The sequence below is a fragment of the Schistocerca gregaria genome, chromosome 3, assembly GCF_023897955.1.
Source record: "Schistocerca gregaria isolate iqSchGreg1 chromosome 3, iqSchGreg1.2, whole genome shotgun sequence".
Lineage (NCBI taxonomy): Eukaryota > Metazoa > Arthropoda > Insecta > Orthoptera > Acrididae > Schistocerca > Schistocerca gregaria.
In genome coordinates this window covers 121,987,910-122,011,701 of record NC_064922.1, presented here as the reverse complement: position 1 = coordinate 122,011,701, position 23,792 = coordinate 121,987,910, and the positions used below count along the sequence as shown (strand labels likewise).

At 36.1% G+C, this 23,792-nt stretch overlaps 1 protein-coding gene and 1 long non-coding RNA gene across 4 annotated transcripts in view; one reads left to right on the top strand and one right to left on the bottom strand.

Moving 5' to 3' along the window:
* The window catches only part of LOC126353860 (uncharacterized), a 184,271-nt gene extending 168,550 nt beyond the window's left edge, over positions 1-15,721 (top strand). For both annotated transcript variants that reach the window (XR_007565223.1, XR_007565224.1), the window contains 2 exons: positions 4,028-4,204; positions 15,484-15,721. This is a non-coding gene — a long non-coding RNA (uncharacterized LOC126353860). The remainder of the gene's footprint in view (positions 1-4,027; positions 4,205-15,483) is intronic.
* The window catches only part of LOC126353858 (calmodulin-like), a 732,664-nt gene continuing 723,075 nt past the window's right edge, over positions 14,204-23,792 (bottom strand). For both annotated transcript variants that reach the window (XM_050003024.1, XM_050003025.1), the window contains one exon: positions 14,204-21,373. In XM_050003024.1, the coding sequence (XP_049858981.1) occupies positions 21,342-21,373 (32 nt within the window). In that variant the 3' untranslated portion in view covers positions 14,204-21,341. The remainder of the gene's footprint in view (positions 21,374-23,792) is intronic.

Below are 23,792 nucleotides of genomic sequence, written 5' to 3'. Positions count from 1 at the left end.
TGCACCTCACAATACAGAACAAGCACCGAGGATTACTGCCAAAAGGTGTTGTTTTCTTCCATGATAATGCCTGACCTCACATGGCAAATTTGACCAAACAACTCATGGAATTTCACTGGGATCATCCTCTGTACAGCCCGGACCTCATTCCTAGTGACTTTCATCTCTTCTTACACCTAAAATCTGTCCTTGGTGGTCAACATTTCAACAATGATGACAAGCTGAAAGGACACGTTACCACATGGTTGAATACACAGGTAGCAACCTTCTATGAAGAAGGCATACAAAAACTTGTTCCACACTATGGCAGGTGCCTACAAAATTTTGGAAGCTATGTAGAAAAGTAGTTTAACAGTTTTAAGTTTTTGTACAATAAATGTTTTTTTCTGTATCTGTACACATTTGTTTTATATAACTAAACGGAACTTACTTTGTGGACATATCTTGTATTTTCAATTCTGGGACAAGTAATAGTTTTATTACAGTTGTCTTTGATTGTTTCTTGGGCTTAAGTATTATAATCGTATTTAAGTGTGTTCCTTTTTTTTTCTTTAAATAAAAGGGAACAAATAGCAGAAGGTTCGAGTAGTGAATTATTTTAGTGTGTAAGTGTCTACTGTCCAAGTTGACATAACACTAATAGCAAGTTGCCAGTTTTGCAGGCTTGGCTAGTTTAGCCATATTGTATGCTTACCCAGCTCCTGGTTATCTGACCAGCCAACCAACTGTTACAGTATGCCTCACTAGCTGACTGACTTGACAGTGGGAGAGGAAGCAGGCACAGTTCTGGGTGGAGGCCAGTATTAGGGCCTCATTGAGACCGCTATTCCGTGTTGAGTTGCAGGTTGACAGTTGATTAAGTTAAGTGAGACTCTGTCCTGGGGATCTTCTTAATTTTCCGTTCCTCATTAAATCATTCTCCTTGTAACCACCACCACAGCCTAGTTCTTTTGGAGCAGGGCATTCACTCACTTAAACTATTTTGGAAGAATTGTAAAATATCTTGATCTGTGAGATGAAATCCAAAATTTTCAGGACTGATGCTGCCATCTGCAAAGTAGGAGTAGTAGAACTTTGAACCACTAGGTGGCGAGAGCTGCATATCTGATGAGTCAGTGTGTGGAGTGTCATTCAGCTGCGAGGATGTGTTACGTGTCCACATTGATTTCCATAATACGCTGTGTTTGGGGTGTGGCAATTTTACAATGGATTCACGAACAGAACAGCACGTGTGTATAAACTTCTGTGAAAATCTTGGGAAAAGTGCTACAGAGGCCCTTGCAATGATTCAACAAGTGTTTGGGGGACAAAGCATTTGTTTGAGTGGCATACTTGGTTCAGGACCGGCTGTACAGACATCAAAGGTAATGCCCACACTGTAAGGTCCGTTAGCCACACAACGCCAGACATTGTTGCCGAACTTCAACAATTGGTTCGTGTGGATCATCGTCAAACCATTAAAGACCTTGTGGACGCAGTGGGTATTGGTTATGGGATATATCAATAAATGTTGACTGATGAATTGGGTATGCATCGTGTTGCCGCAATATTTGTGCCAAGGATCTTGACTGCCAATCAGAAAGCACAGCGTGTTGAAGTGTGCACAGATCTTCGTCAAACTGCATCTGATGTTCCAACCTTCTTGTCACGGGTTATCATCAGTGACCAGAGCTGGATTTATGCTTATGACCAAGAGACAAAGCAACAATCATACCAGTGGAAGAGCCTGGGCTCTCCAAGACCCAAAAAAGCAAAACAGGTGAAGAAAAAAGTGAAGAGCATGATCATCATTTTCTTTGATACCTAGGGAATTGTGCACAAATAATTTGTCCCACGCAACCAAACAGTGAATTCTTCGTGCTCTGTGACATTTTGCAATGGTTCTGTGAAAACGTGCGGTGATTATGACCCAAAATGTGGCATCAAGAGAACTGGCTGCTGCATCACGGCAATGGGCCCTGTCACACGTCTTTGCTCCCCAGGAGCTTTTTGGCAAAAAACAAAATTACAGTTGTATCCCACCCACCGTACTTCCCAGATTTGGCACCTTGTGACTTCACACTATTCCCAAAACTAAAACTGAAGTTGAAAGGCCATAGGATTCGACACTCTAGAGAGGATTCAAGAACAGAGCTTCCAGAAAATGTTTGACCAGTGGCAGAAGCCCTGGGACCGGTGTGTATGTGTGGATGGGAACTACTTTGAGGGTGATGGTGACCATTAGCCCACAGGTAAGGTTTTCAACACAAAAATTTTGGATAGCACCTCGTATTTCTGTTAAAGTGCTTTTTTATATTTTTTTAAATGGGAAAAAAAATCAATTGTATAATAGCATGAACTGTGCTTTCTGCAAACATTAATATCTTTTGTGTGCAGCTGTTCTATTTGGCTTGTATGTATCTTCTCATGTACTCTACCAAACATGGACCTGTCCTGAGTGGCCTCGAGGGGTCATTTCCACTGATTCTGAAAACCTTTTGCGGATAGTCCTGCTTTCCAGTGATGGCTCCTCGGTCATCATGTAACTGTGTCTGTATTCCTTTGCCACCTATTCATTGTCGGCAATGCAGGCATTGCCAGTCCATCAGAACCAAAATTTCCATTGAAACTGAAATAAATGAAAGATGTGTTTTTTACTTAATGTTCTTGCTAAGAAAAAACTATTATACAAGTTAAATAATCCGTACCTGTGTGTTAAGTTAGTAAGTGAGCACAAAAACTGAACAATTAATGAAACTTTTGCTCACAATGGCTATATAACAACAGTAGATCTTGTAAGAATAAGAACTTTTACTGCCAATCAAAAGTTTCATGTGATGAAAGACTCACTTACATATATCTATATGTGAACAATGTGTGTGATTAACAAAGAACATGATGAAAGACTTGACCTCAACTCACAGCTAATCAGTTGTATAAATCAAGGTCAAGGTCTAAAGGTCCTACGGAAGTTTTTGTTCTTAGAGTTTTTCTGCTGGCTTTGCCTGAATGGATGGACAAAAATCAATTAAGTTGCTGAGTCTATTATATTGATCCAGACCTTCAGGTGGGAAAATATAACATTTGTAATAAAGGAGAATTTATAATCTACTTATCATACTAAATTTTTGTGATGTATGAAAACTGTAATTTGGTGAAAAGTGTCTTTGATTTCATAGATATAATATAACAACTCCCACGCCTCAACTGAGGAAGCAATGAAACAGCACAATGATTTTATAAACATCACAATGATTTGTTTTTTTTTCTTTCTTAGCCTGTGTATAACTCTCTAGAATAGACAGTGATGCTTTGATGAACAGAAAATAATACTTTCTTTTATGATTAGAAAAGGACTGGCATATTGTTTGGACTTGAATTATAATAATGCTGATCTAATTTTTATGCTCATGAGTAAAAGGGAGAATCTCTGTCATTTTTTGTCACTTTCTTATTCTTCTCTTATGAGCTGCTCTTATTGTCTCCTTCTCGCTTGTATCTGTAGGGATATAGTGTCCATGTAAGTTTTATTGAAAAATAAGCAATAATAAATGAAATTCACTGTACTGCATCTCTTCATTTTAAGGCCAAAATAATGTTCTAATAACTCATCTCATGGAAGGAGCAGTAATTTTTTTCTGATCAGAATTAGGCAACTTGGTCGCAATCTCTTGTGACCATCTCACAGAGATAATTCCTCTTTATCATTGTTACATAGAATCTGCTTGTTTTATATTGATGAAATTCAATTTGCCAGTGCAAACAGAAATTAGCACACTTGTAATTTAAAGACTTCATGGTCATAGAACTTTTAACTAAGCCAATTAACTCCAAAAGTAACATTTTGTGTTCTATTTACTTATTGGTAGTTGCAACACAAGAGAAAGATATTGTATCATTAAATATTTGTTATCAAAAACTTCAATATAGTTTTCTCTTTCACTGATAATTGACGACATACTGTGTGATCTGAAAGCACGAGTCACTAATGAATCAATCTGATTTTGACATTATTTAACCTGAAGGATTTTTTTGTGTTTCCTTTCAGCTCTGATTGCTTGTGAAAGACAGTACATGGCCCCCTATACACCAAAGTGAAGACAAAAAAATTCATTACAAGGTATCGACCATATTAAATTATAGAAAATTCATCACCAATAAACGTCAAGATTGAGTTACCTACAAGGATGACCATTATACATATGGGACATCTGAAACCTTTTTGGTAAGTATGAAAGCTATTCCAGAAGTTGGGGGGAAAAAGGGGAAAGGGAAGATGAAGAGAAGTGAGGATGCCTGTATGTTTTAAGACCTAGGAGATATGAGCAGATTTATGTTTTTTTTAATGATTTTATTTGTTGGATATAAGTGTAATATATTGTAGTGAGGGCAAGGCGGAGTATATCAGAAGGCATCACGGAGAAGATGAGGACCACAGCCATACTACATAATAGTCAACAGTTAACACTGGGTGATACAGGTAGTATTCAATGCATGGGAAATGTGGAATAAGGTTAGAAGATCAGAGGAAGCATTCAGTAGTGTCCGGTAGGGTGTAAGGAAATATGGAGTGCTCAAGGAAATATTCAGGGAGTGCATGTAAATACATGGGACTTATGAGGAACTGCGGGATGAGACAATGCTGGTTACAACGCATACAAGGAAGAAGAGAGGTTGGATTAATGCAGGAGGTCAACTTCTGAAAACTGTATTCAGGAAAGCTAATGAGGAAGATATCAAGAGGGTGAATTATATGGTGGAGATATGAGACAGTGGGTTAAAGGGAACGAAAGTATGAGTGACATACAAGACATCATGAATTTAGATAAAGACTTGCTGAATAATACTCAGTTGTTATAGAAGCTGACTGGGAGATAATGAACTATGCAAGCATCATGGGTGACTTGTTAGAATTTAAAAGTATTGCAAGCCACAGTGGAGGTGTTGGATAGGGAAATAATGAAAAATTGGTTGCAATAATTGCAAAACAGTATGCAGGATGTGCAAGGAGTAGAACAGAATTATGATGGCAATTGAGAGTGAACTTCTTGTCACCAGATAAGTACCTGAAATGGTTAACAAAAGTGTTTAAGGAGTTACCATCCAAATTAAATCTGCTCATGTGACCTAGTCATGGAAGCTTATCTTTCTTTCTTTTTTGACATAGCAGCAGTAGAAGAGAGAACTTATGGAACAAGGGTATACATTAATCTCCTCTCCAGTAGCAGGGAAGCAGGCACAGTATCAATGTTATGCAGTCCATGCATATCCAGTCATGTGGGGACTGATGAGGAGGATTGTCCAGGTACAGATACAGCAATTGTCGTTAATTTCAGAGGATAAAAGCAGGCATACAGCAGTGAAGGAAGCAGAGTTGCAGGTATTATTTTGAAAAAGTCACAGTGTGTGCAAACAGGGTATTGAGGAAGGCCAGAAATCATGCACAGTGAAATTATTGTTGGGAAATAAGGGAGAAAAGATTGTGTAAAACAAATAGTCAGACTGAGTTTTACTTCCACCAAGTTAAGGCTCCTTGGTTGCACTCCATCTATGATAAAATTATAAGAGTAGCCAGTTGCTATGATCAGCGGAAGCTTATGACAACAGAAATTGTAGAACTGGTTAGTAGTGGATTGTTGGTAAATGGAACAAAGTGAATGGAACAAAGTGAAGTAGTGGGAACTACTTTCAAACTACCTGCCACATTCTCAGGAATGAGACAACAGAATTTCTCAGGCTCAGTTGTATTGGCCAGAAGAGACTATAGCAGAGCTACCAGATATGAATTTCAGTATCCTGCTTCAGATCATGGGACGAGATTTGATTCATTCAAGAGGTACACTCATTACAAAGTATGAGAGGTGAATCCCTATGGAGACAATAATGCAGTATGTAGAGCCATATAAAGGGGGACCAGTACCAAAATGGAAACACATTGACTATTGTCACAGCAACACTTACTCTTCTATCCATAGTCTTTGTTTTCATTTGCAAGATGTGGACTGAATCACCTGCTGTTCAGATCCCAGGGGACCGTATTCCCAGAATGTAGAAGACAACAGATTAAATCATAACTGCAGATTGTGTGGAAGTGCTATTAAGCCTGAGGAGGTCAAGAGAAAACTGTCAAAGTTTAGGACAAGTAGTGTATGAGAAAATAATAGTGATAGGACTAATATCGAACTGAAAGCAGAATAGATCCAACTTGACCAGCTACTAGAGAACTTGTTACTTCAGAAGGTAATAATGTAAGCTACTTTTAAGGCAACCTGAGGAACAAGATCCTGCTACGGTAAAGAGCACTGTTACGCACCAACCATATTTGTTCATAAATGTGTGGAGTTACAAAGGGGATTGTACCAGTGGCGGTCACATGCAAATATGGGTGTTACGCTTTGCAAAATACAACACAGCCATCGAAATGTTACGAGGTGGGCCAGCCTGGCACTGTGTGGAAATAGTTAACACAGCAGTACTCAAGCTGCAAGGTATCACAGGCCTTTCTAAACCATCACCAAGAGGCTTAGCACATGTCAAAAATGTGCAGCTTGAAAGAATATATATACCCAAGTCATTTATACTGAAACAATTTCTCCCAGCACCACAGCTCTATCACCTTAGAGGATGTACTACTTGCCGCTTGGCCACTATAGGGGATGTTGATCGAAAATCACAGTTTGAATCTATGCTGGGGCTGCCCACCCTGAAGTTGTTTAGTCTTGGAGCTGCCATTGCAGCAGCCCAGTGTTATCCCAGGGCAGCACAGAGGCAGTGGGTCACTGCCTGCTATGTCATCAGTCTGCCACATTCTGGCAACACAGAGGAGTGTGCTGCCACATCACGTGGGACTGGCAGGGGCCTCTGGGCAAGGATAAGTGTCACTGGTGGAGGAGGTTGCATCATGAATGCCTGGACATGCTGACGCTGTGCTCAGTCAGCAGTTCTGGACATCACCAGTACCTGAGGCAGCAGCATTCCTTGGCCATATCATTGCCATCTTGTACTGTGTTGTGCCAAGCTGAAACAATAAAGAACACTACTTTTTCAAGCAATGAGTGGCCTACCGGGACCATCCGACTGCCATGTCATTCTCAGTGGAGGATGCGGATAGGAGGGGCGTGGGGTCAGCACACCGCTCTCCCGGTCATTATGATGTTATTCTTGACCAAAGCCGCTACTATTCGGTCGAGTAGCTCCTCAGTTGGCATCACAAGGCTAAGTGCACCCTGAAAAATGGCAACAGCACATGGTGGCCTGGATGTTCACCCATCCAAGTGCCGACAACACCCGACAGCTCTTAACTTCGGTGAACTCCGTTGTAATCACGACCGGAAGGGTCATGGGGTTGCTGAGAACGAAGTGTGGCAGGACCAAATGAGAGCGGCCTGTGAACAAACAAATGACCAGGAAAGGATGGACATGAACAATGGCAGACCACCTAGCAGGCCTTACAATGAGAACACATGAGAAGCAACAGGTTCACAAGTGACAGCCAAATGAATCCACAACATCCACTCATAAATGAAAACAAAGTATGGTAGACATGCTGTCTGTAGCCGAGATGTCGATAGACTCACACAAATATCAGACTGCTTACCTGAGCGAGAAGCAGGCACTTATATACAGGATATGTTACGTCACTGTTGGCTGCTGGGACCACGTGCTCCACCATGATGCTCTCAAGTTATACGCAAGCCAAGAACGCATGCAGCCATGGCTTAGGGCGGGACAGCTGTAGAGACCTCAAGTGGTAATTGAGGTCCATGCCATTTGGTGTGGATTCAAAACCTGCAGCGCTTGGTACCAGAACATCATGTATATGTATTGGTTGGTGTTCATTGTGAACCACATAAAAAAATTTGTAACTTCACTTGCATTCTACCATGAGATTTATTTGATTGCTTCATGAGTGATTTTTGTTTAGATTACTTGAGAGTTTAATCACTGGAGGACAACAGCCTGTCTGTAATAAGTACACCATGTAATCAGTACATCTATGGCACAGTTCACATTTTGTTGAGAAATTGGGCAATGAATTTTTTTTCATTTCTGGTAACTACTTGTCCATCAGAAACAGACAGTTTATTTTTCTGTCATACAGTTGGTAACTTTAATGTAGCTTTTGAAATCAGGTGAACACAATCCAAAGAGTTAATTATTCTCCATGTGTTTTCTGGTATAACAATTGTTCTGTAGACACCCACAGAAGACAAGATGTTTGTGAGTCTGAACAGTGTATGAAAATGTGTCCAATTGTGCAGTAAAATCTGCAAGAACCAAAAATCATGGTACATGTATACTTTGTGTTGATATATGAACAATACAATATCATAAATTGATGATAATTTATTATTTTTGTGAGTACATGCTATATTTAATGAAATAGACATCAAAACACAAAATGTTCATAAAAACTCTTTAAATTTCCAATCTGTGTTATTTGTCAGCACTGTAATTATCCAAAGAGAGCATCCAAAGCTTTAAAGTAGAGGTCCAAATATTTTGACAGACTTTTTATGCATTTTAAATCCTCTTTTCTGAGCCAAGCTTTGGCAAAGTTAAAAGTACATTTTATTTGGTTTCTTATGTATTAATAATTTTTAAATAGGTGTAATGTTTTGATTCTTGTTAGTTGAGTTTGATCTGTCTTGAACTGATGATTAGTATTTTGTCTTTATGTGGTAGGACTCAAAACATGATACAACAGACAATTGTACCATACGAGTTTTGCATTTGTATCTGGTTTCTCAATGCACTTACTCTTTGTCGAAGTGCATTTACATGTTAGTGTACCTTTCTTGCTGTAATCATTTGTTATAAATTGGAAAATGTCTTCCCACAAATTGTAAGAGATTATCATCACTGCATCTTCACCTGCCAACTTTTCTGCATGTGTTACTAAAAGTCTTCTTACCATCAGCAAATGAAACTCTGCTATTGATATTTTTCAGACTGTTACTGACCAGTGCAGAACATGAGCATGCACAAGTTACAAACATAAAAACAAACTCTTTCACTGTCTTACATATCAGTCCAACAGAGATTAGTAGTATATCAGAGCAGGCACCTGCTCCCATATTCAAATCATGCTCTACAATGCTTTGTGTTTCTTAATTTTCTCTTCACTATTTCTGACAGTCTTCCCCATCTGAAGCACTTTTGTGCTGTTACATGTGGTCAACATCTACAAAAAGTGCTGTTACATGTGGTCAACATCTACAAAAAGTGCTGTTACATGTGGTCAACATCTACACTTCCTTTTTGTCACAGCACTAAATGGCATGTTGGTTGGTTGGTTGGTGGAGGGAACCAGACAGTGAGGTCATCAGTCCTATCAGATTAGAGAAGGACGGGGAAGGAAATCAACCATACCCTTTCAAAGAACCATCATGGAAAACCTAAATCAGGATGCAGGTTTGAACCATTGTCTTCCCAAATGGAAGTCCAGTGTACCAACCACTATGCCACCTTGCTTGATTAATGGCCTGTGTCATACTTGTTGGTGTAAACTGAATATCTCCTCTTTTCAATTTATTTTGTAACTGCAGTATGTTGAGTCTAATAAATTCTAAGTACTGTCACTGTGACAAAAATGTTTCCTCAAATTGTAGTCACAGTTTCTATTGTTGGCCCTGTATAAACTATGAAATCTAGGGCATAGCCAGTCAGATAGCCACAAGACATGTTTTTATTTGAAACTTACTCTGTAGCAATGAAATGAAATACACTGAAAATTGCAATAACAAGGAGTTATTTGACATAAACAGAAATTGGTAGGTTTGTTTATACATCTGAAATATGATGTCTTTTCAAATTTTATGCCATTCATGTAAGAGTGCTGCAGTAGCTTCACATTCAGGATGCAAATCAAAGTTTACTTTAAATACGCATTTAATTAGCATGAGTGTTAGTTATCTTTGAGATTGGATATGGTGAGTTTATGTTAGTCAAGAATGCCTTTGAGATGATAAAGATGCCATTATCTACACCTCACTGAGTTTGAATGAGATCATGTAATAGGGCTATGATATGATGGATGTTCTTTCTGCAGTACTGCAGAAAGATTTTGCTGGAATGTAGCCACGGTATTGATTTCTGGCAGCAGTGGTCTCGAGAATGTATGGTTGCAAGAAGACCAGGCATCAGATGGCCTCGCGACAATGTGGAGAGAGAAGATCATGTCAGGCATATGGCTCTGGTGATCATACTGCATCAGCATCAGAAATTTCAGCAGCATTTGGCACCATATGATATGATTCACTGTTACAAATTGGTTACTTCAAAGACAGCTCCAAGCCAGATGCCCTCTGTCATGCATTCAAACTCACCCCAAACCACTGGCATTTGCAGCTTCGGTGGTGTCAAGCAAGAGCTCATTGGAGGGCAGAGTCTGTTGTGTTTTCTGATGAAAGCTGGTTGTACCTCAATGTCAATGATGGTGTGTGTTGGATAGGAGAAGGCCAGTTGAGGGCCTGCAACCAAACTGTCTGCATGCTAGACACATCTGACCTGCACCTGGAGTTATAGTCTAGGGTGCAATTTCGTATGACAGCACGAGCACTCTCATGACAATCCCACGTACTCTGACTGTAAATTTGTGCATCAGTCTAGTGATTCAACCTATTGTACTGCCATTCATAAACAGAATTCCAGGAGGTGTTTTCCAAGAGGATAACTGTCAGCCACATGTTGTTATTGTAACCTAACATGCTCTACAAAGTGTCGACATGTTGCCCTGGCCTGCTCAATCTCCTGATCTGTCTCCAGTTGAGTGTAGGGGTAACATTAGATGACAACAGACAGCAATAACCAACCCTGTACTGACCAACCAAGGACAACAGCCATGGAACTCCAACCCACAAACTAACATCCAGCACCTATACAGCACAAAGCATTCACATTTGCGTGCTTTCATTTAACATTCTGGTGGTGACACTGGTTATTAGTATACCAGCATTTCACATTTATGATGTCTTATCTTATGCTTACATTATTCTGTGATCTTTTAGTGTTAATCACTTAACTATTATTACGTAGACAAAAGAATTCCCAAAATTTCAGTACCTTACATTAATTATTTTTTAGTGTTGCCATTTTTTTCTGTCAGTGTATTTGGAAGATGAACATAAAATGGTCTGTAGGCATAGAGTCATTGAAAATTGAAATGTCCAGACGAGCATCCCTGGACCAGTATTTGCAAATTATTAACTTTTCCACATGTTTCACGAGAAGATGTACAGCTGTCAAGCAATACATTTCATCACATAATTTACCTTTTCAACTTGTTAATCAAGAATGCACCAACTGTGTTGTGGTTCCCTAGCCAGTTTGTTTCAAGGCTGTAAATTTCATTAAATTGTTTGCCAAAAATACAGGAGAGATGATAGAATGCCTGTATCGTTCCCCAGCTGACAATTATGTCCTAAAGGCAAATCATAAAATGTATGTTTCACTGGATAAAATATTTCCTTTCCAGCCAGTTTTATCACAAAATCATGGTTTTATTCGTAAGTGTCCTTTCAGATTCTTTGGATGTTGTAGACATGTAAGAACTGCTGATTTCAGAATCTATGCACTAGTTATTACTTCTGTCATCATCAAATAATTCATCATCACTTTCACTCTTTATATTTCTGTGATTTCTTGGTCAGTGGAGCCATGATGCTTTGTCATTTTCTATTTTCTTTGTAAAACAGACTAGGAGGAAAACACTGTGATGCTAGTCCTAAAGAACAGTAAGACGTAAAGTGAAGTTGATTTCAAGGAGATCACAATATGTAAAGTATCAGATTACAACTTAGTTGTCAGAACTATAGAAAGCTACTGATGTATGGGGCAGAATTTCCATTGTATGCATAAACCTGCCAACAAGACACAGGTCTGTGTATAGTTTGTGTATATTCTTCATTAGCACTCAGGGGTCAACAAGAATGCCCAAATTATACCAGCACCAGTGCCAAAGGAGAAACCAGAGGCTTCAACTCATCAATAGCATCTATGGAGCAGCAGATTATGACAAGTTAACTTTTCAGTCAAAGGATTAAATACTGCATGTAGTGGGGACAATGATGGCAAGTTGAGGAAGACCATCCAACTACTATTTGATGAAGCAGATGAGTTCACCAACCACATTAGAAAATTTAGTTTACCCACTTTGCTGAAAAATTATAGTGACCAAAGAGATATACAGTACTTCAGGTGACAACCAAGTGACATTGTTTTTGCTGTTGAGTGCACAGTGTTTCCAAATTTTTGTAATTGGACACATTCTGCAGCATATAAAAAAATAATGCCAATAATTAAAAAAATGACAATAGCACCCCCAAAGACAATTGACAGGTTGTACTTAGACATGTGTAACAGCTCAGAAAGTTCCACTTATTTCAGTTTAAGTAGACATATTCACTGAGCATTTCGGCTTTTGTGCATGTATATGGGTACAATATTGTGTACTTAAATAAGAGGAAAAGTTTTTCTGAACTGATCCATGTGTCTAAGAACCAACCATCAACCGTCGATAGATGAGTGCTTGCATTCCTGATTTTTGTTTATTTTCCTATTCCAGAATTTCCATCACTATAATATTTTTATATGTGATTATTTTTTATGGACATCATCAACAAAATACCATAATCAAACAATCTTCTTATGTGAAATATTTTTATGTTTCAGGAGCCTAAATATCTATGGCTCATATATAAATTTTCACAAGTTATACTTTTCATAGATAGCATCAAACATGTTGATTCAGCTTTTTTATAGTACTTGTAAATTTAGAGGAAGCTTTTGACAATGTCAATTACACTGTGGTCTTTGAAATTCTGATATGGATAAAATATAGGGAGTGAAAGGATATATACAGTTTGTACTGTAACCAGACTGCATTTATAAGAGTTGAAGAACATAAAAGGGAAGCAGTAGTTGAGAAGGAAGTGAAAAAGAGAATTAAAGTTCAGAGATAAGCAATAAAAACCTTAAGGTCTGCTGATTACATTGTAATTCTGTCAAAGATGGAAAAGAACCTGGAAGAGCAATTGAACAGAATGGTTAGCATCTTGAAAATTGTCTATAAGATCCGTATCAAAAAGTAAAATAAACGTGATGGAATGTAGTCAAATTAAATCAATCAATGCTGAAGGAGGTACTTTAGTAAATGAGATGTTAAAAGTAGTAGATGAGTTTAGCTAGTTGGGCAGTAAGATAACTGATGAGGGCCAGAGTAGAAAGGATAGAAATAGCAGACTGAAAATAGCCAAAGAAGAGGAATCTGTGTAATACAAATTTAAGTGTACAGAAGCCTTTTTCTGGAGGTATTTGTCTTCAGTGTGGCATGTAGAGAAGTGAAATGTACATGATAAGCAGTTCAGACAAGAAGAGAATAGAAACTTTTGAAGTGTGTTGTACAGAATAATTCTCAAGATTAGATGGGCAGGTCAAATAAAAAATGGAGCGGTACTGTATCAAATTAAAGTAAAGATATTTGTGGGACAACTTGACTAATAGAAGACCACTGTTAATAGGACGCATCTTGAGGCATCAAGGAATAGGCAATATGGTAATGGAGGAAGTGTGGGGGGTAAAGATAGTAGAGGGAGACCTATGCTCAAATACAGTTAACAGGTTCAAATAGATGCAGCGTACAGTAATTGTTCACAGATAAAGAGGCTTGCAGAGGACAGACTAGCATGGTGAGCTGCATAAAACCAATGTTTGAAATGAAGAATAAAAATGGCTTTGAGACATCTGCCTCTTACATTCAGCAACTCCTGTGTGGCAAATAGCTTAAGCCATCTGCCGCTGATCTCTTGTGTATTACTCCTGCTCCAAAACACATGCCTTCGTCATCTGTCTCTTTCTTGTAACTTAGTTCTTAGTTCTTTTGCTTTTACCCTTGAAATGTTACTGTTCCTTTCTAATATCTTTTATCTTTTTGGTACCTACTCCTGTTGCCTATATAGGCATTGTGTAACCCAAACCTGCAATACATGTAGACATTTTCTCAGAATTTATAACTTTCAAAGACCTACAACCCATTTGCCATCCAGTACACCATTTCATTGTCAGTGTAAGATACTACTTACTATAAAATGTTAGGTAAAATATTTGTATTACAGTATGACATTGAGGCAGAATAATAGGTCTATGATAAATGGCTTCATACTGTAATTGTTTTATCATAAACATTCAGAATTTTAAAGGACAGTTGGTCTGATAATGAAATCAGTTTTATTAGAAAAAAGTGATTATATTTCCCTGTTCTGTAACACAGCACTAGAATGTACATTGGATAATGTGGGGTAAAGTTTCTATCACAAAGTAACATTGTCATGTACAAGTAAATATTCTTGTATATATAGCTATTGTGTATATACATGTATGTTTTTGTATATGGGCTAATATATCAATTTCAGGAATGGGCTTCATTGACATTTATAAAACATATTTGATATATCATCTCTATAATGTTTGCATCAGTTTTAATTATATTTTGTTTCTATTAACAGTTTGTTTCACACATAACATTTATATACATTTTATCAATTAATTTAGATAAATCTTTATTTGAATTTCATTGAGTATTAGTAAAGGTTTATGTTAAATCAGTTCTATTGTGAATAAAGGAAAATTTTTAAAATAATTTATTCATTGATGAGTTATTTTAATTCATTATTAATTTATTAGTATTTTTAAATCACACTTTTAGACAGAGATAAGCAATTCTTGTATAGGACTGATATATTAGCAGTAGTACTATGGTAATAATATCTTCTTTGTCTACCATTGCTACAAAATACTGCACCTCTGATGTAACATTATTTTAGTAAAAGGAAGACCCCTCTCACTAAATACATATAATCCAGTTATCATTCATGAAATTAACTTTCACAACCTTTCTTATTAAAAGCTTCCTTCTTAAAATATCCTGTTTATAGGCTTCATGATTTTAATGTGTTAAGCCACTTAACAGATCTTAGTCTCAAGTTTATATTTTACAATGTGGTCATTTAAAAATACTCAATTGATTATACAAAGCCAGCTGTTCACAAGTTAACCTGAATTATGCACACCTCAGGTACAAATCTATGTTTCACACTCATTACAACTTACTTTTCAAATACTTGCAGACCTCTTACTTGAATATATGTATTTCCAAAGAGGTTCAAAATAATTCACAAACACTCATAATTAGATAGTTAAAGTTCACAGAAGTGACTAGTGATGAGAAAAATGCTGTAACATATTTAACATAATCCAGCAACTGATCATTTAATTCTATTACTTACAGAATATAGATTGATCTATTACCTTGACTATGTATAATCCTTATTAAAATAAGGAAAACATGCAGTTTTATACAAGCATTATTTATCTGGAAAGCTGATCTAGTAGTCATTTTCTCTGACCAGCATTTCCTGTTTGGATTTTCATTCCATGTAAAAGCTACGCTAATGTTGTTCTATTTCTTTTTTGTTTTTATGGACATTCACAAAAACTACATATCAGTGAACAAATCTGATAGTCAAATATCACTGAGTAAGAACAATAACAACAATTTTGCAACAAAACAGTTAAATTTTCATTCCAATCAGAAGAGACAGATGTAAAATGACATAAAATTAGAATAAATGTTATGCTATGGAAACAAATTGCTTTCCATACCTACTGTATCACTGACACCAGACAGTAGAGTCTCTATAACTTCTCATAGGGTGGAAAATTTAAGTGAAACACTGAGAAACAGGTAAGTCTGTTTCAGATATAACCATATTTGATGTTTTAATGACTGACTGAAACTTGTTCAGAAGAGCTTGCACTTCGGTACATTAACATGAGGAATGGTATGGGCTTTGACCTCTGTATTAACTACAAGGGGAGAGAAGATAGATAGTTTTCATGAGAATGGAATTATTCAATAGTCTCACACCAGACCTCTCTTGCAGATGTAAATATTTTGGAATAAAGGGCATCTGAGTCATTGTCCAGATTATTTCCATGATTGGTTGTAAGACAATGTAATGTACATATTGCCTCAGTAATTTTCATGTGGACTATTTGAGGCAATACAACTGTCTTTTAATTTAGCAGTCGTACAAGATATTAATGATTTCATTGTTTTCACACAAAGTTTCAGGATTTGATGACTAGGTGGTCATAGCTTTCGACAGGTGATATTAGTACCTATTAATAAAGAAAGTTCTGACTTGTCAAATACATAATAGATTGAAGGTTCAGTATGTATAGAATACCAGCTCATTGTAGTACCACTTCTCATAATTAACATTACATGTTCCACAGCAAAATATTTTATAAGCTATAGTTCTGTTTTTGTTGTTGTTTTTAATATAATGCTCATCTTTGGCTGGTACTATGTCTCACTCATTCATCTGGTGTCAGAAATATAAGCAGGCATTGTAGCTACAGAAATAGGCCAATGTAAATTTAGCTAGAATGAAACATAACTTTTTGTTTACTTCCATACTGATTAGCTCTTTTTTTTAAATTGTTTACAGCTATGTCCGGTAGCTGAGCTGTGTTTGTCTTATTTCTGGAACCATTAAATTAAATTAAAAAGAAGTTAAGGAAATAATTCACATATGTGTTCGCTCAAAGGATATGCTTTTACATATAAGTATATGCACTATAATGTATTTGACTTTAAACTGTATCCCTGATTTTGTGTTATTTCTGAAACATTAGCAATCATTTGTAACATGTCTTACAATTGTATTTTTTATTATTGTTTCAGAAGACTGAAAATGTGTTATGGCTACTACAATTTGAGTGCATATTACACATTCAAAGTAATGTTCTGTATGGGGTTGCCTTATGAAGTACTGGTATCTCTTTCCCTCAGTGTAAATACACAATCAAACTGATTAAGTTTACGTCATGTGTCTTTTTTTTCTTTTGCACACTAAAAATGAACAATGAAACAGTATGAAATTTACAATGACTGAAAACTGTACAATGGTACTAATGCAATAGTACCAGCTCTTTTCCATGGCCTGGTTAAATTGTTTCTTTCCAATAGTTTTTCTGGTGTGGGAAATGTCTGTTACTTTTCTAACAGGGAATACCACATGTGAATAACACTGACACTTGGTAGCATGTTGCAATCAAGAAATGAAGACCCATGGAGAAACTAATTTTTGGAAGACATTACTAGGAATTACACCAACAAAAAAATAAGTATGGCAATGCCCTTAGCAAAACTAAACAAAGAGAGATAATATTTATGTATTTCACTTACTTTGCTTTATTTGCTGCCTTATTTAGCAATTCAGGCAGGACATTTATTGAAAAACAGTTTCCAAGATTTTTTTATCTGTGTAAACTAGCAGTATTCCTTCAGCAGGAGATCTGTAGTCAAACTTAATGCTTACTGCAATTTGTATACAAGTACTGAAATCATGTTCTAGTATATTTATGTATATTCCCTGTCTATATTCCCTGGCTGACTGCAATGAACTGTTCTATAAAAATTACTTTCAAACATCCCAAAAATTTTACATACAGTTCCATATCTTTACATATTATCCCAAATGAAAACTTAAAAAAATGCTTGTACATCTTTTACGAATAAGGATTCCACAAATTGTTACACATTTCTTTTACAGAATAACACACTTCTTTAATAAATTCTCTTCCATGAAACATTGTAAAATCATATGTTTCTTGACCTGAATATTCCAAGAAAGAAATATAGTAAACATCTGAAAATAACATGGACGGTGACATTGGAAAGAAGGCTACAGATATCTTAAGCTGAAATCCTCTTCACTTACTGTTGCCATGATAAATTGGGAGAATGGATACTTTTATGTTGGCTGCCTGGTCACTAATATGGACTTTGTGCCAAGATACTATAAAAGTATGTTATCTATATCATCACATTAATATTCTGAACTAATGCAGTTTATATATGCAAAATATAATCTTGTATGATTTCACACTAAAATATCAGTTAACAAAATATATGTACTCACAATTATGTAATGATAATGATTTAACATAGTAACAATGATTTTAGAAATAAAATATGCAATACAAACATGCATTTGATCTGTAACATTCAGTCTGTTTTACAACTGCTCAACACAGAAAGTGAAACTTACCAACACTTTGTTGAAAATAGATATCTACAACTCAGCTGAAAGTGGACTAATTCAGAGAATTAGTTAAAAGGAGCAATGTGAAACAGAATTTCAGATTTTTCATTTTTTGGAAATTTTGTTTAGTTCCCTATACATAATTGGTTATAGTACCCACATCCTAATTAACAATAAAGCATAAAACACTTTTGACTGTCAAACATATTTTTAGAAAGATTGAATATTTGGAAGAAAGTGAAAGTGATAGATGGTGTTCCATTTTGAGGCCTTCACTGAAAAGATTTTGGCCAGTTCAGTATGCTTCCTGCTAGATACAATTTTCTATCATTTAATGAAATTCTCATATAGATACAGAAAATAAATCAGTAGATAGTAAATTTGATCTACTTATAATCCAATTAATAGATGTTGGCTTGTTCTCTATAGTTGCATTGATGTAGAACTGAGTATGTTGTAGCTGAAATATTTCTGAACAGAATAAATCTATATTAATTAAGACTACTAGGATAAAATAGTGGATGAACTTATGTATGTGTATGAATAATCAAATAATGCCTTTGTTATAATATGGTACTGGATTCTAAAACTATTCCCCCACAGATGTATATTTTATGGTATGACCTTCATAAAATGTAACCAAAATATAGTTATTTATGCTAAATGGAAATGTGAATTATTTCTATAAATTCCAGCTAATTTATAGAGTTCTGCTCATCAGTTCAGCAAGTATTTGTCATGTATTTGTTTTAGTTTGAAACTGGACTAAAAACAAAACAGAGAAATAATGCAAAGAAGAAAGTAAATTTTTCAACGTAGGAAAAGGGATTTGATTTTGTCATGAAACACTAATGTGGAAGTGTTTATCCCATTTAAAATGAAATTCTATGTGCAAAAAGTTATAATTCTTTACCATTTTAACAGGTGCCCCCTCTTGAAGTTGAAATGGCAGAAATGTTCAAGTAACTGTTCAACTCTCCTCATTAGTGTGCTTTCTTTGTCCATGCTGAAACTAATATATGTTGTTTAAAAGTATACATTGTTCTGCCTAACTTATCACATCAATCTACACTTGACTATGACACAATTGCACTAACATATAACAGATTCATTGGTTCCACAGCTAAATTCAAACTAGAAACAGAACTTATGAAGGGACACCAATCTTGTTTCTATAAGACAACTACATCAAAATCATAAGGAGACGTTAGTCATGTGACCACCAGATTAAGGATAATGATTTTGAATGAACAGAATAACAACTGAAATGGGACACTATTTAAAGACTGAAGTGAAGTGCATCACAATATTTTTACACAATTTACATTTAACATACACACATTTTCTACTTTGTAGTATACATTTAAAAATATCTTAAATATCTTGTATTATGGAGGGATAAGGAATTAAGTTACATACAAGCTGGATGGGTACATTTTCTTAATTAGACCATCTTTCTACAGGTAGCTTTCAAAGGGTGCTAAGGGTGTATGTTACCATGCTGATCCATCCTGTAAATATAACTGTACATTTAAGAACACATTACTCCCTAACTGTTGCCACTCTAACATATTGATCTGCCTCTAAATTACCATCTAGAAATGCCAAGCTCAAATGTTATACCCAGTATAGTATGATCTTCCACTCATAATGAGAAGAATGTAAATTATGAGTGAGTTACAACACATAAAAACTAATCATAATTAATTATTGCTGCTTGTGAGCATCAGGAAAGGTTATGTTAATAAATTTTCAAATGCTATATAATAAAATAATCATAAACAAAGTACAAGAACTGTGTGTGTACTACTGGAATGCCTGTCCTGTGTTCCATAACAATGCCTTTCAGAAAGCCCTTGAAATTGGATTTATGATGAATTTGCAGAAATCTGCTGATAGTTTCCAAATTTATATTATCTTTTGGTTTCAGAGGTTAAAAAGTGTCATAAAGATGGTATAATACATAAACATTAAATGGCTAATGGTACAATGTTTTAAACAATTAAAAATTTGAATTAACCCGTAATATCCCTGCACAATTTATCTGAAAATATTAATGATACCTTGAGCAAAGAAATGACTGTAAGGATGTCTTAAAATATAGAATGTAATCCACATCAGCAGTTGCTCAGGATACAGTGACATATATCTTAAAGGAACAGGGTACAATGTTATAAAGTAAATCAACTCTTTTTTCAACTGTATAAATATAGCCAAAGACTAGAAACTAAATGCCATATGTATATAGCTATAAAATGGTACATCCATTATATTTTCAACAAAATCCACAGAAAACCTCAACAATGTTATTGTCTATCTATCAACAACTATTCAGTTACTTTTAACTGCTTAAGAATGATATATTACAACATATTTTTGTCAGAGTTCTTGTTTCAAATTTTCAAGAGGTATATGTTTAATAAATTAATTAAATAAATGATTCAGGGAGTAACAATACACAAACAAACTTTGGCACATGCCAACTATGAGAAATGGTAAAATGTGCTATTGGAGATTCAGATGAAGAGCGATAACTCAGTCTCATTTGAGATCTGTGTTGATCTCTAGTTTCCATACAGAATCAGAAGAGGCACTCAGATCCCTTTAACTGTGTTGCCCCCACATTTTCCCATTGCTTACAGATGGTGAGTGACACTGTCACTGGCTCCAACACAAGCACAGTATTGCAGTGACCAGCACTTTCCATGTTTCTCAGTGTTTAACATACAGTTACCATATTTAAAAATGGCATCTTATTTTTATGTATATTTTGCAGCTTAAGTTACATGTATTAAAAATAATAATGATCCTGGTCAAATTGCCTGAAATTTTGCAGCACTAACTGTACAAAACACTGTTAAACAACTTTGTTTGGCCTATTATTTTTTGTTATAAAATCTAAAATCATAGTAGTTTAATAACTTATTCTTTGCTCTGTGTGTGGTATCACTTACAGTAAGAAAAAATATAGCAGCATAATTAACACTTTCATGTATTGTTAAAAACTTATTTCATTTACAATTCATATTAAATTGATACAAGGTGTTGTACAATAACCACCACAGAAGCTCTTGAAAATGTAAGTCCCTTATCCATAAGAAAAGGGAATTACCCAACTAAAACACAACATAGCATCATAATTCCTTAATAATTCTGGTAGATATATGTGACTTCAGGACAAACTCCAGTGCCTCCTGAGAGCCTTGCTATTCTTTCTGCCCAAGTTCCATGACATCTTTCTGAGCAGTTGGACTAATTCTTTGATGTCAGAATAGTTACAAATTCTGCAACAGAAATAAAAAGGTTTTTAAAATTAGCACTTGCATTAAACATTTTAGTGCTGTCTAGTAACATCGCTCAAAAGGTACAGATGTCAGGATGATATATACGAGGGGACTTCAAAAAGTTATGTTAAGACCACTGTGCAACAAGAATAGTGCATTGTCAGTAGAGAGTATATATGTTACGCATTTGCTGCAGAGACAGTTCAGCAGAACTGTCTCTGCAGCAAATGCGTAACCAGTGTATCAAAATGTGAAGTGACATGGTGCGACAACTAGAGACCTACTCCAAAGATGAAGTACACAAAACTGTATGATGCTTGTGGACAAAACACCTAAATTGCACACAGATTCACTTTGAAATTATCACAGTATATGGAACACATGCAAATGATGTGCACATAGGTGATACTGATCAGGAAGAAAGGCCATCAACTTTAACTATAGATGACAATGTCAAGAGAATTGAGTAACTAATTTGTAACAGTTGCACATTTCCCAATGATGATGACATTCACACAACAGTTTTTGAATGGTTCCATAACCATGGAGCAGAATTATATTGTCCACAAACTGAATGATTGGTAGAATTTATGGAAGAAAAATTTGGTATGTTGGACCATTTCTGAGTTAATTAGCATTAAAGTTAGACAATCAGACCATTGTGCATGCAAATTCAAGCAGTCTGCCAGAGATGCAGTTACTAAATGTCCTTTTTTTTGTTTACTAAAATGAAACAGGAGAGAGATTCAAAAATTGGTAGTCAGGATTGTCATCTTTGCTATGAAAACAACTGACTGTGTTTGGCTGCTTGAATTTGCTGTCTGGATAACTTCAATACAGAAAGATCGAAAAAAGCACAGTGTACCAAATTTTTTTCTCAACAATTATTTCTTAGTGCAACTTACCCTACAACACCGTTATAAGCTTTCAGAACTTTTATTAGTGCAGTTTTCACTCTAAAATATTTTAATGTACTCTCCACTGTCAACATATGCTGGTCACCTTAACTGTAAACCAACTGTGCATGTTTATTTAAGTTCGCTTGTGTTTATTTAAAATCACATTGTATGATCATACATTTTTACTCACAATTTGCAACATTTATTTATGAGCATGTGTATTCCTTTTTTATACCTTTCCTTCTAACTTCCTACACAGCTCTCTATATAAGAGTTGCCAGTTATTTCCAATGTATCACTTCAACCATAAGTCTTTCATTACTTGTTTTTAACTGGTTTTAGCTATTTTTTTTAGTAGCCAGTTCCAAAGACTTTTCTTTTCCCTAGAAAAGCTCCAGTGACACACATCCTCCATCTAAAATCTTTTGTGACACATGATAACCTACCAAATGGGCTTACTTTTAAAAAGTGTCTAGGGCAGTCACCCTGTCACATCCTTCATAATCATACAATCCAATTCCAAACTATACTTGATAGCCTCTGCTCCTTTCTGAAAATCCTTTTACTCTGTGACCCCATCTTCTTGAATGCTATCATAAACTTTTGCCCTTCAACAGTTGGAATAGCATTCCCAGCACCATTTGAGGAAGCTGTCTTAGCTACTCTGTCTTATGCCCACATGGGACTAACTTGTAGCCAATATAGAACCTACCACTTTAATGCAACCCTCCTGTCAATCCGTCATAGCTCCCCAACCATGCCTTTCTTGCTTACTCTGCATCCCACATTTCCAGAAACTTCATCCAACCTCCATGAAGCACATTGCTCCTGATTACTCATTCCATAAGCTATTGCCAACCTTTCTGCAAAGCTCTGACCCCTGGAGAAATTTCAATACTTTATAAAGGCCTCCCCTTTAACCCAAATACTAAGTTGAATCATCCTCTACAGTGGAAGTACTTCACACAATGTACCCCACTAGCAACAGCCAATCGAAACCTCTTGTATAACAGTGTTCTAAAAGTTTCATGGTGCAATTAGTGGCACTGCATAGCAGAACCACTGCATCAAGAAATCATGGAAAAGGAGACCATAAGAAGATATTCAAGGTAACCAGTACTACAAAGAGCATCAGGGTGATATGTCACTTCACTTCATGAATTAGCTACATTCAGCATTGAAAACTTAAATCTGTGCCACCCTACCACTGAAGTAGTAATTTGTAATTGACCAGCACCCCCAACTATTGCTGTAACCTTCCATCCAACATCCTGGACACTGTTCACTTCTGTCATCACCTTTCCCCAGTTCCTGTCCCATTATTACCAGTCTCCTTTTTGGTGACTGCATACAATGCCCTTGTATATGAATATCCCCAATGCCCTTGGCATTATAGCCTTCATATAGTACCTTTCCCAGCATCCCACTGATACCAAACCCACCACCTCTTTCCTGGTGGTCTTGGCTAACCTCTTCCTGTCCCACTATTATTTTACTTTTGAAGGCCAATCAATACACAT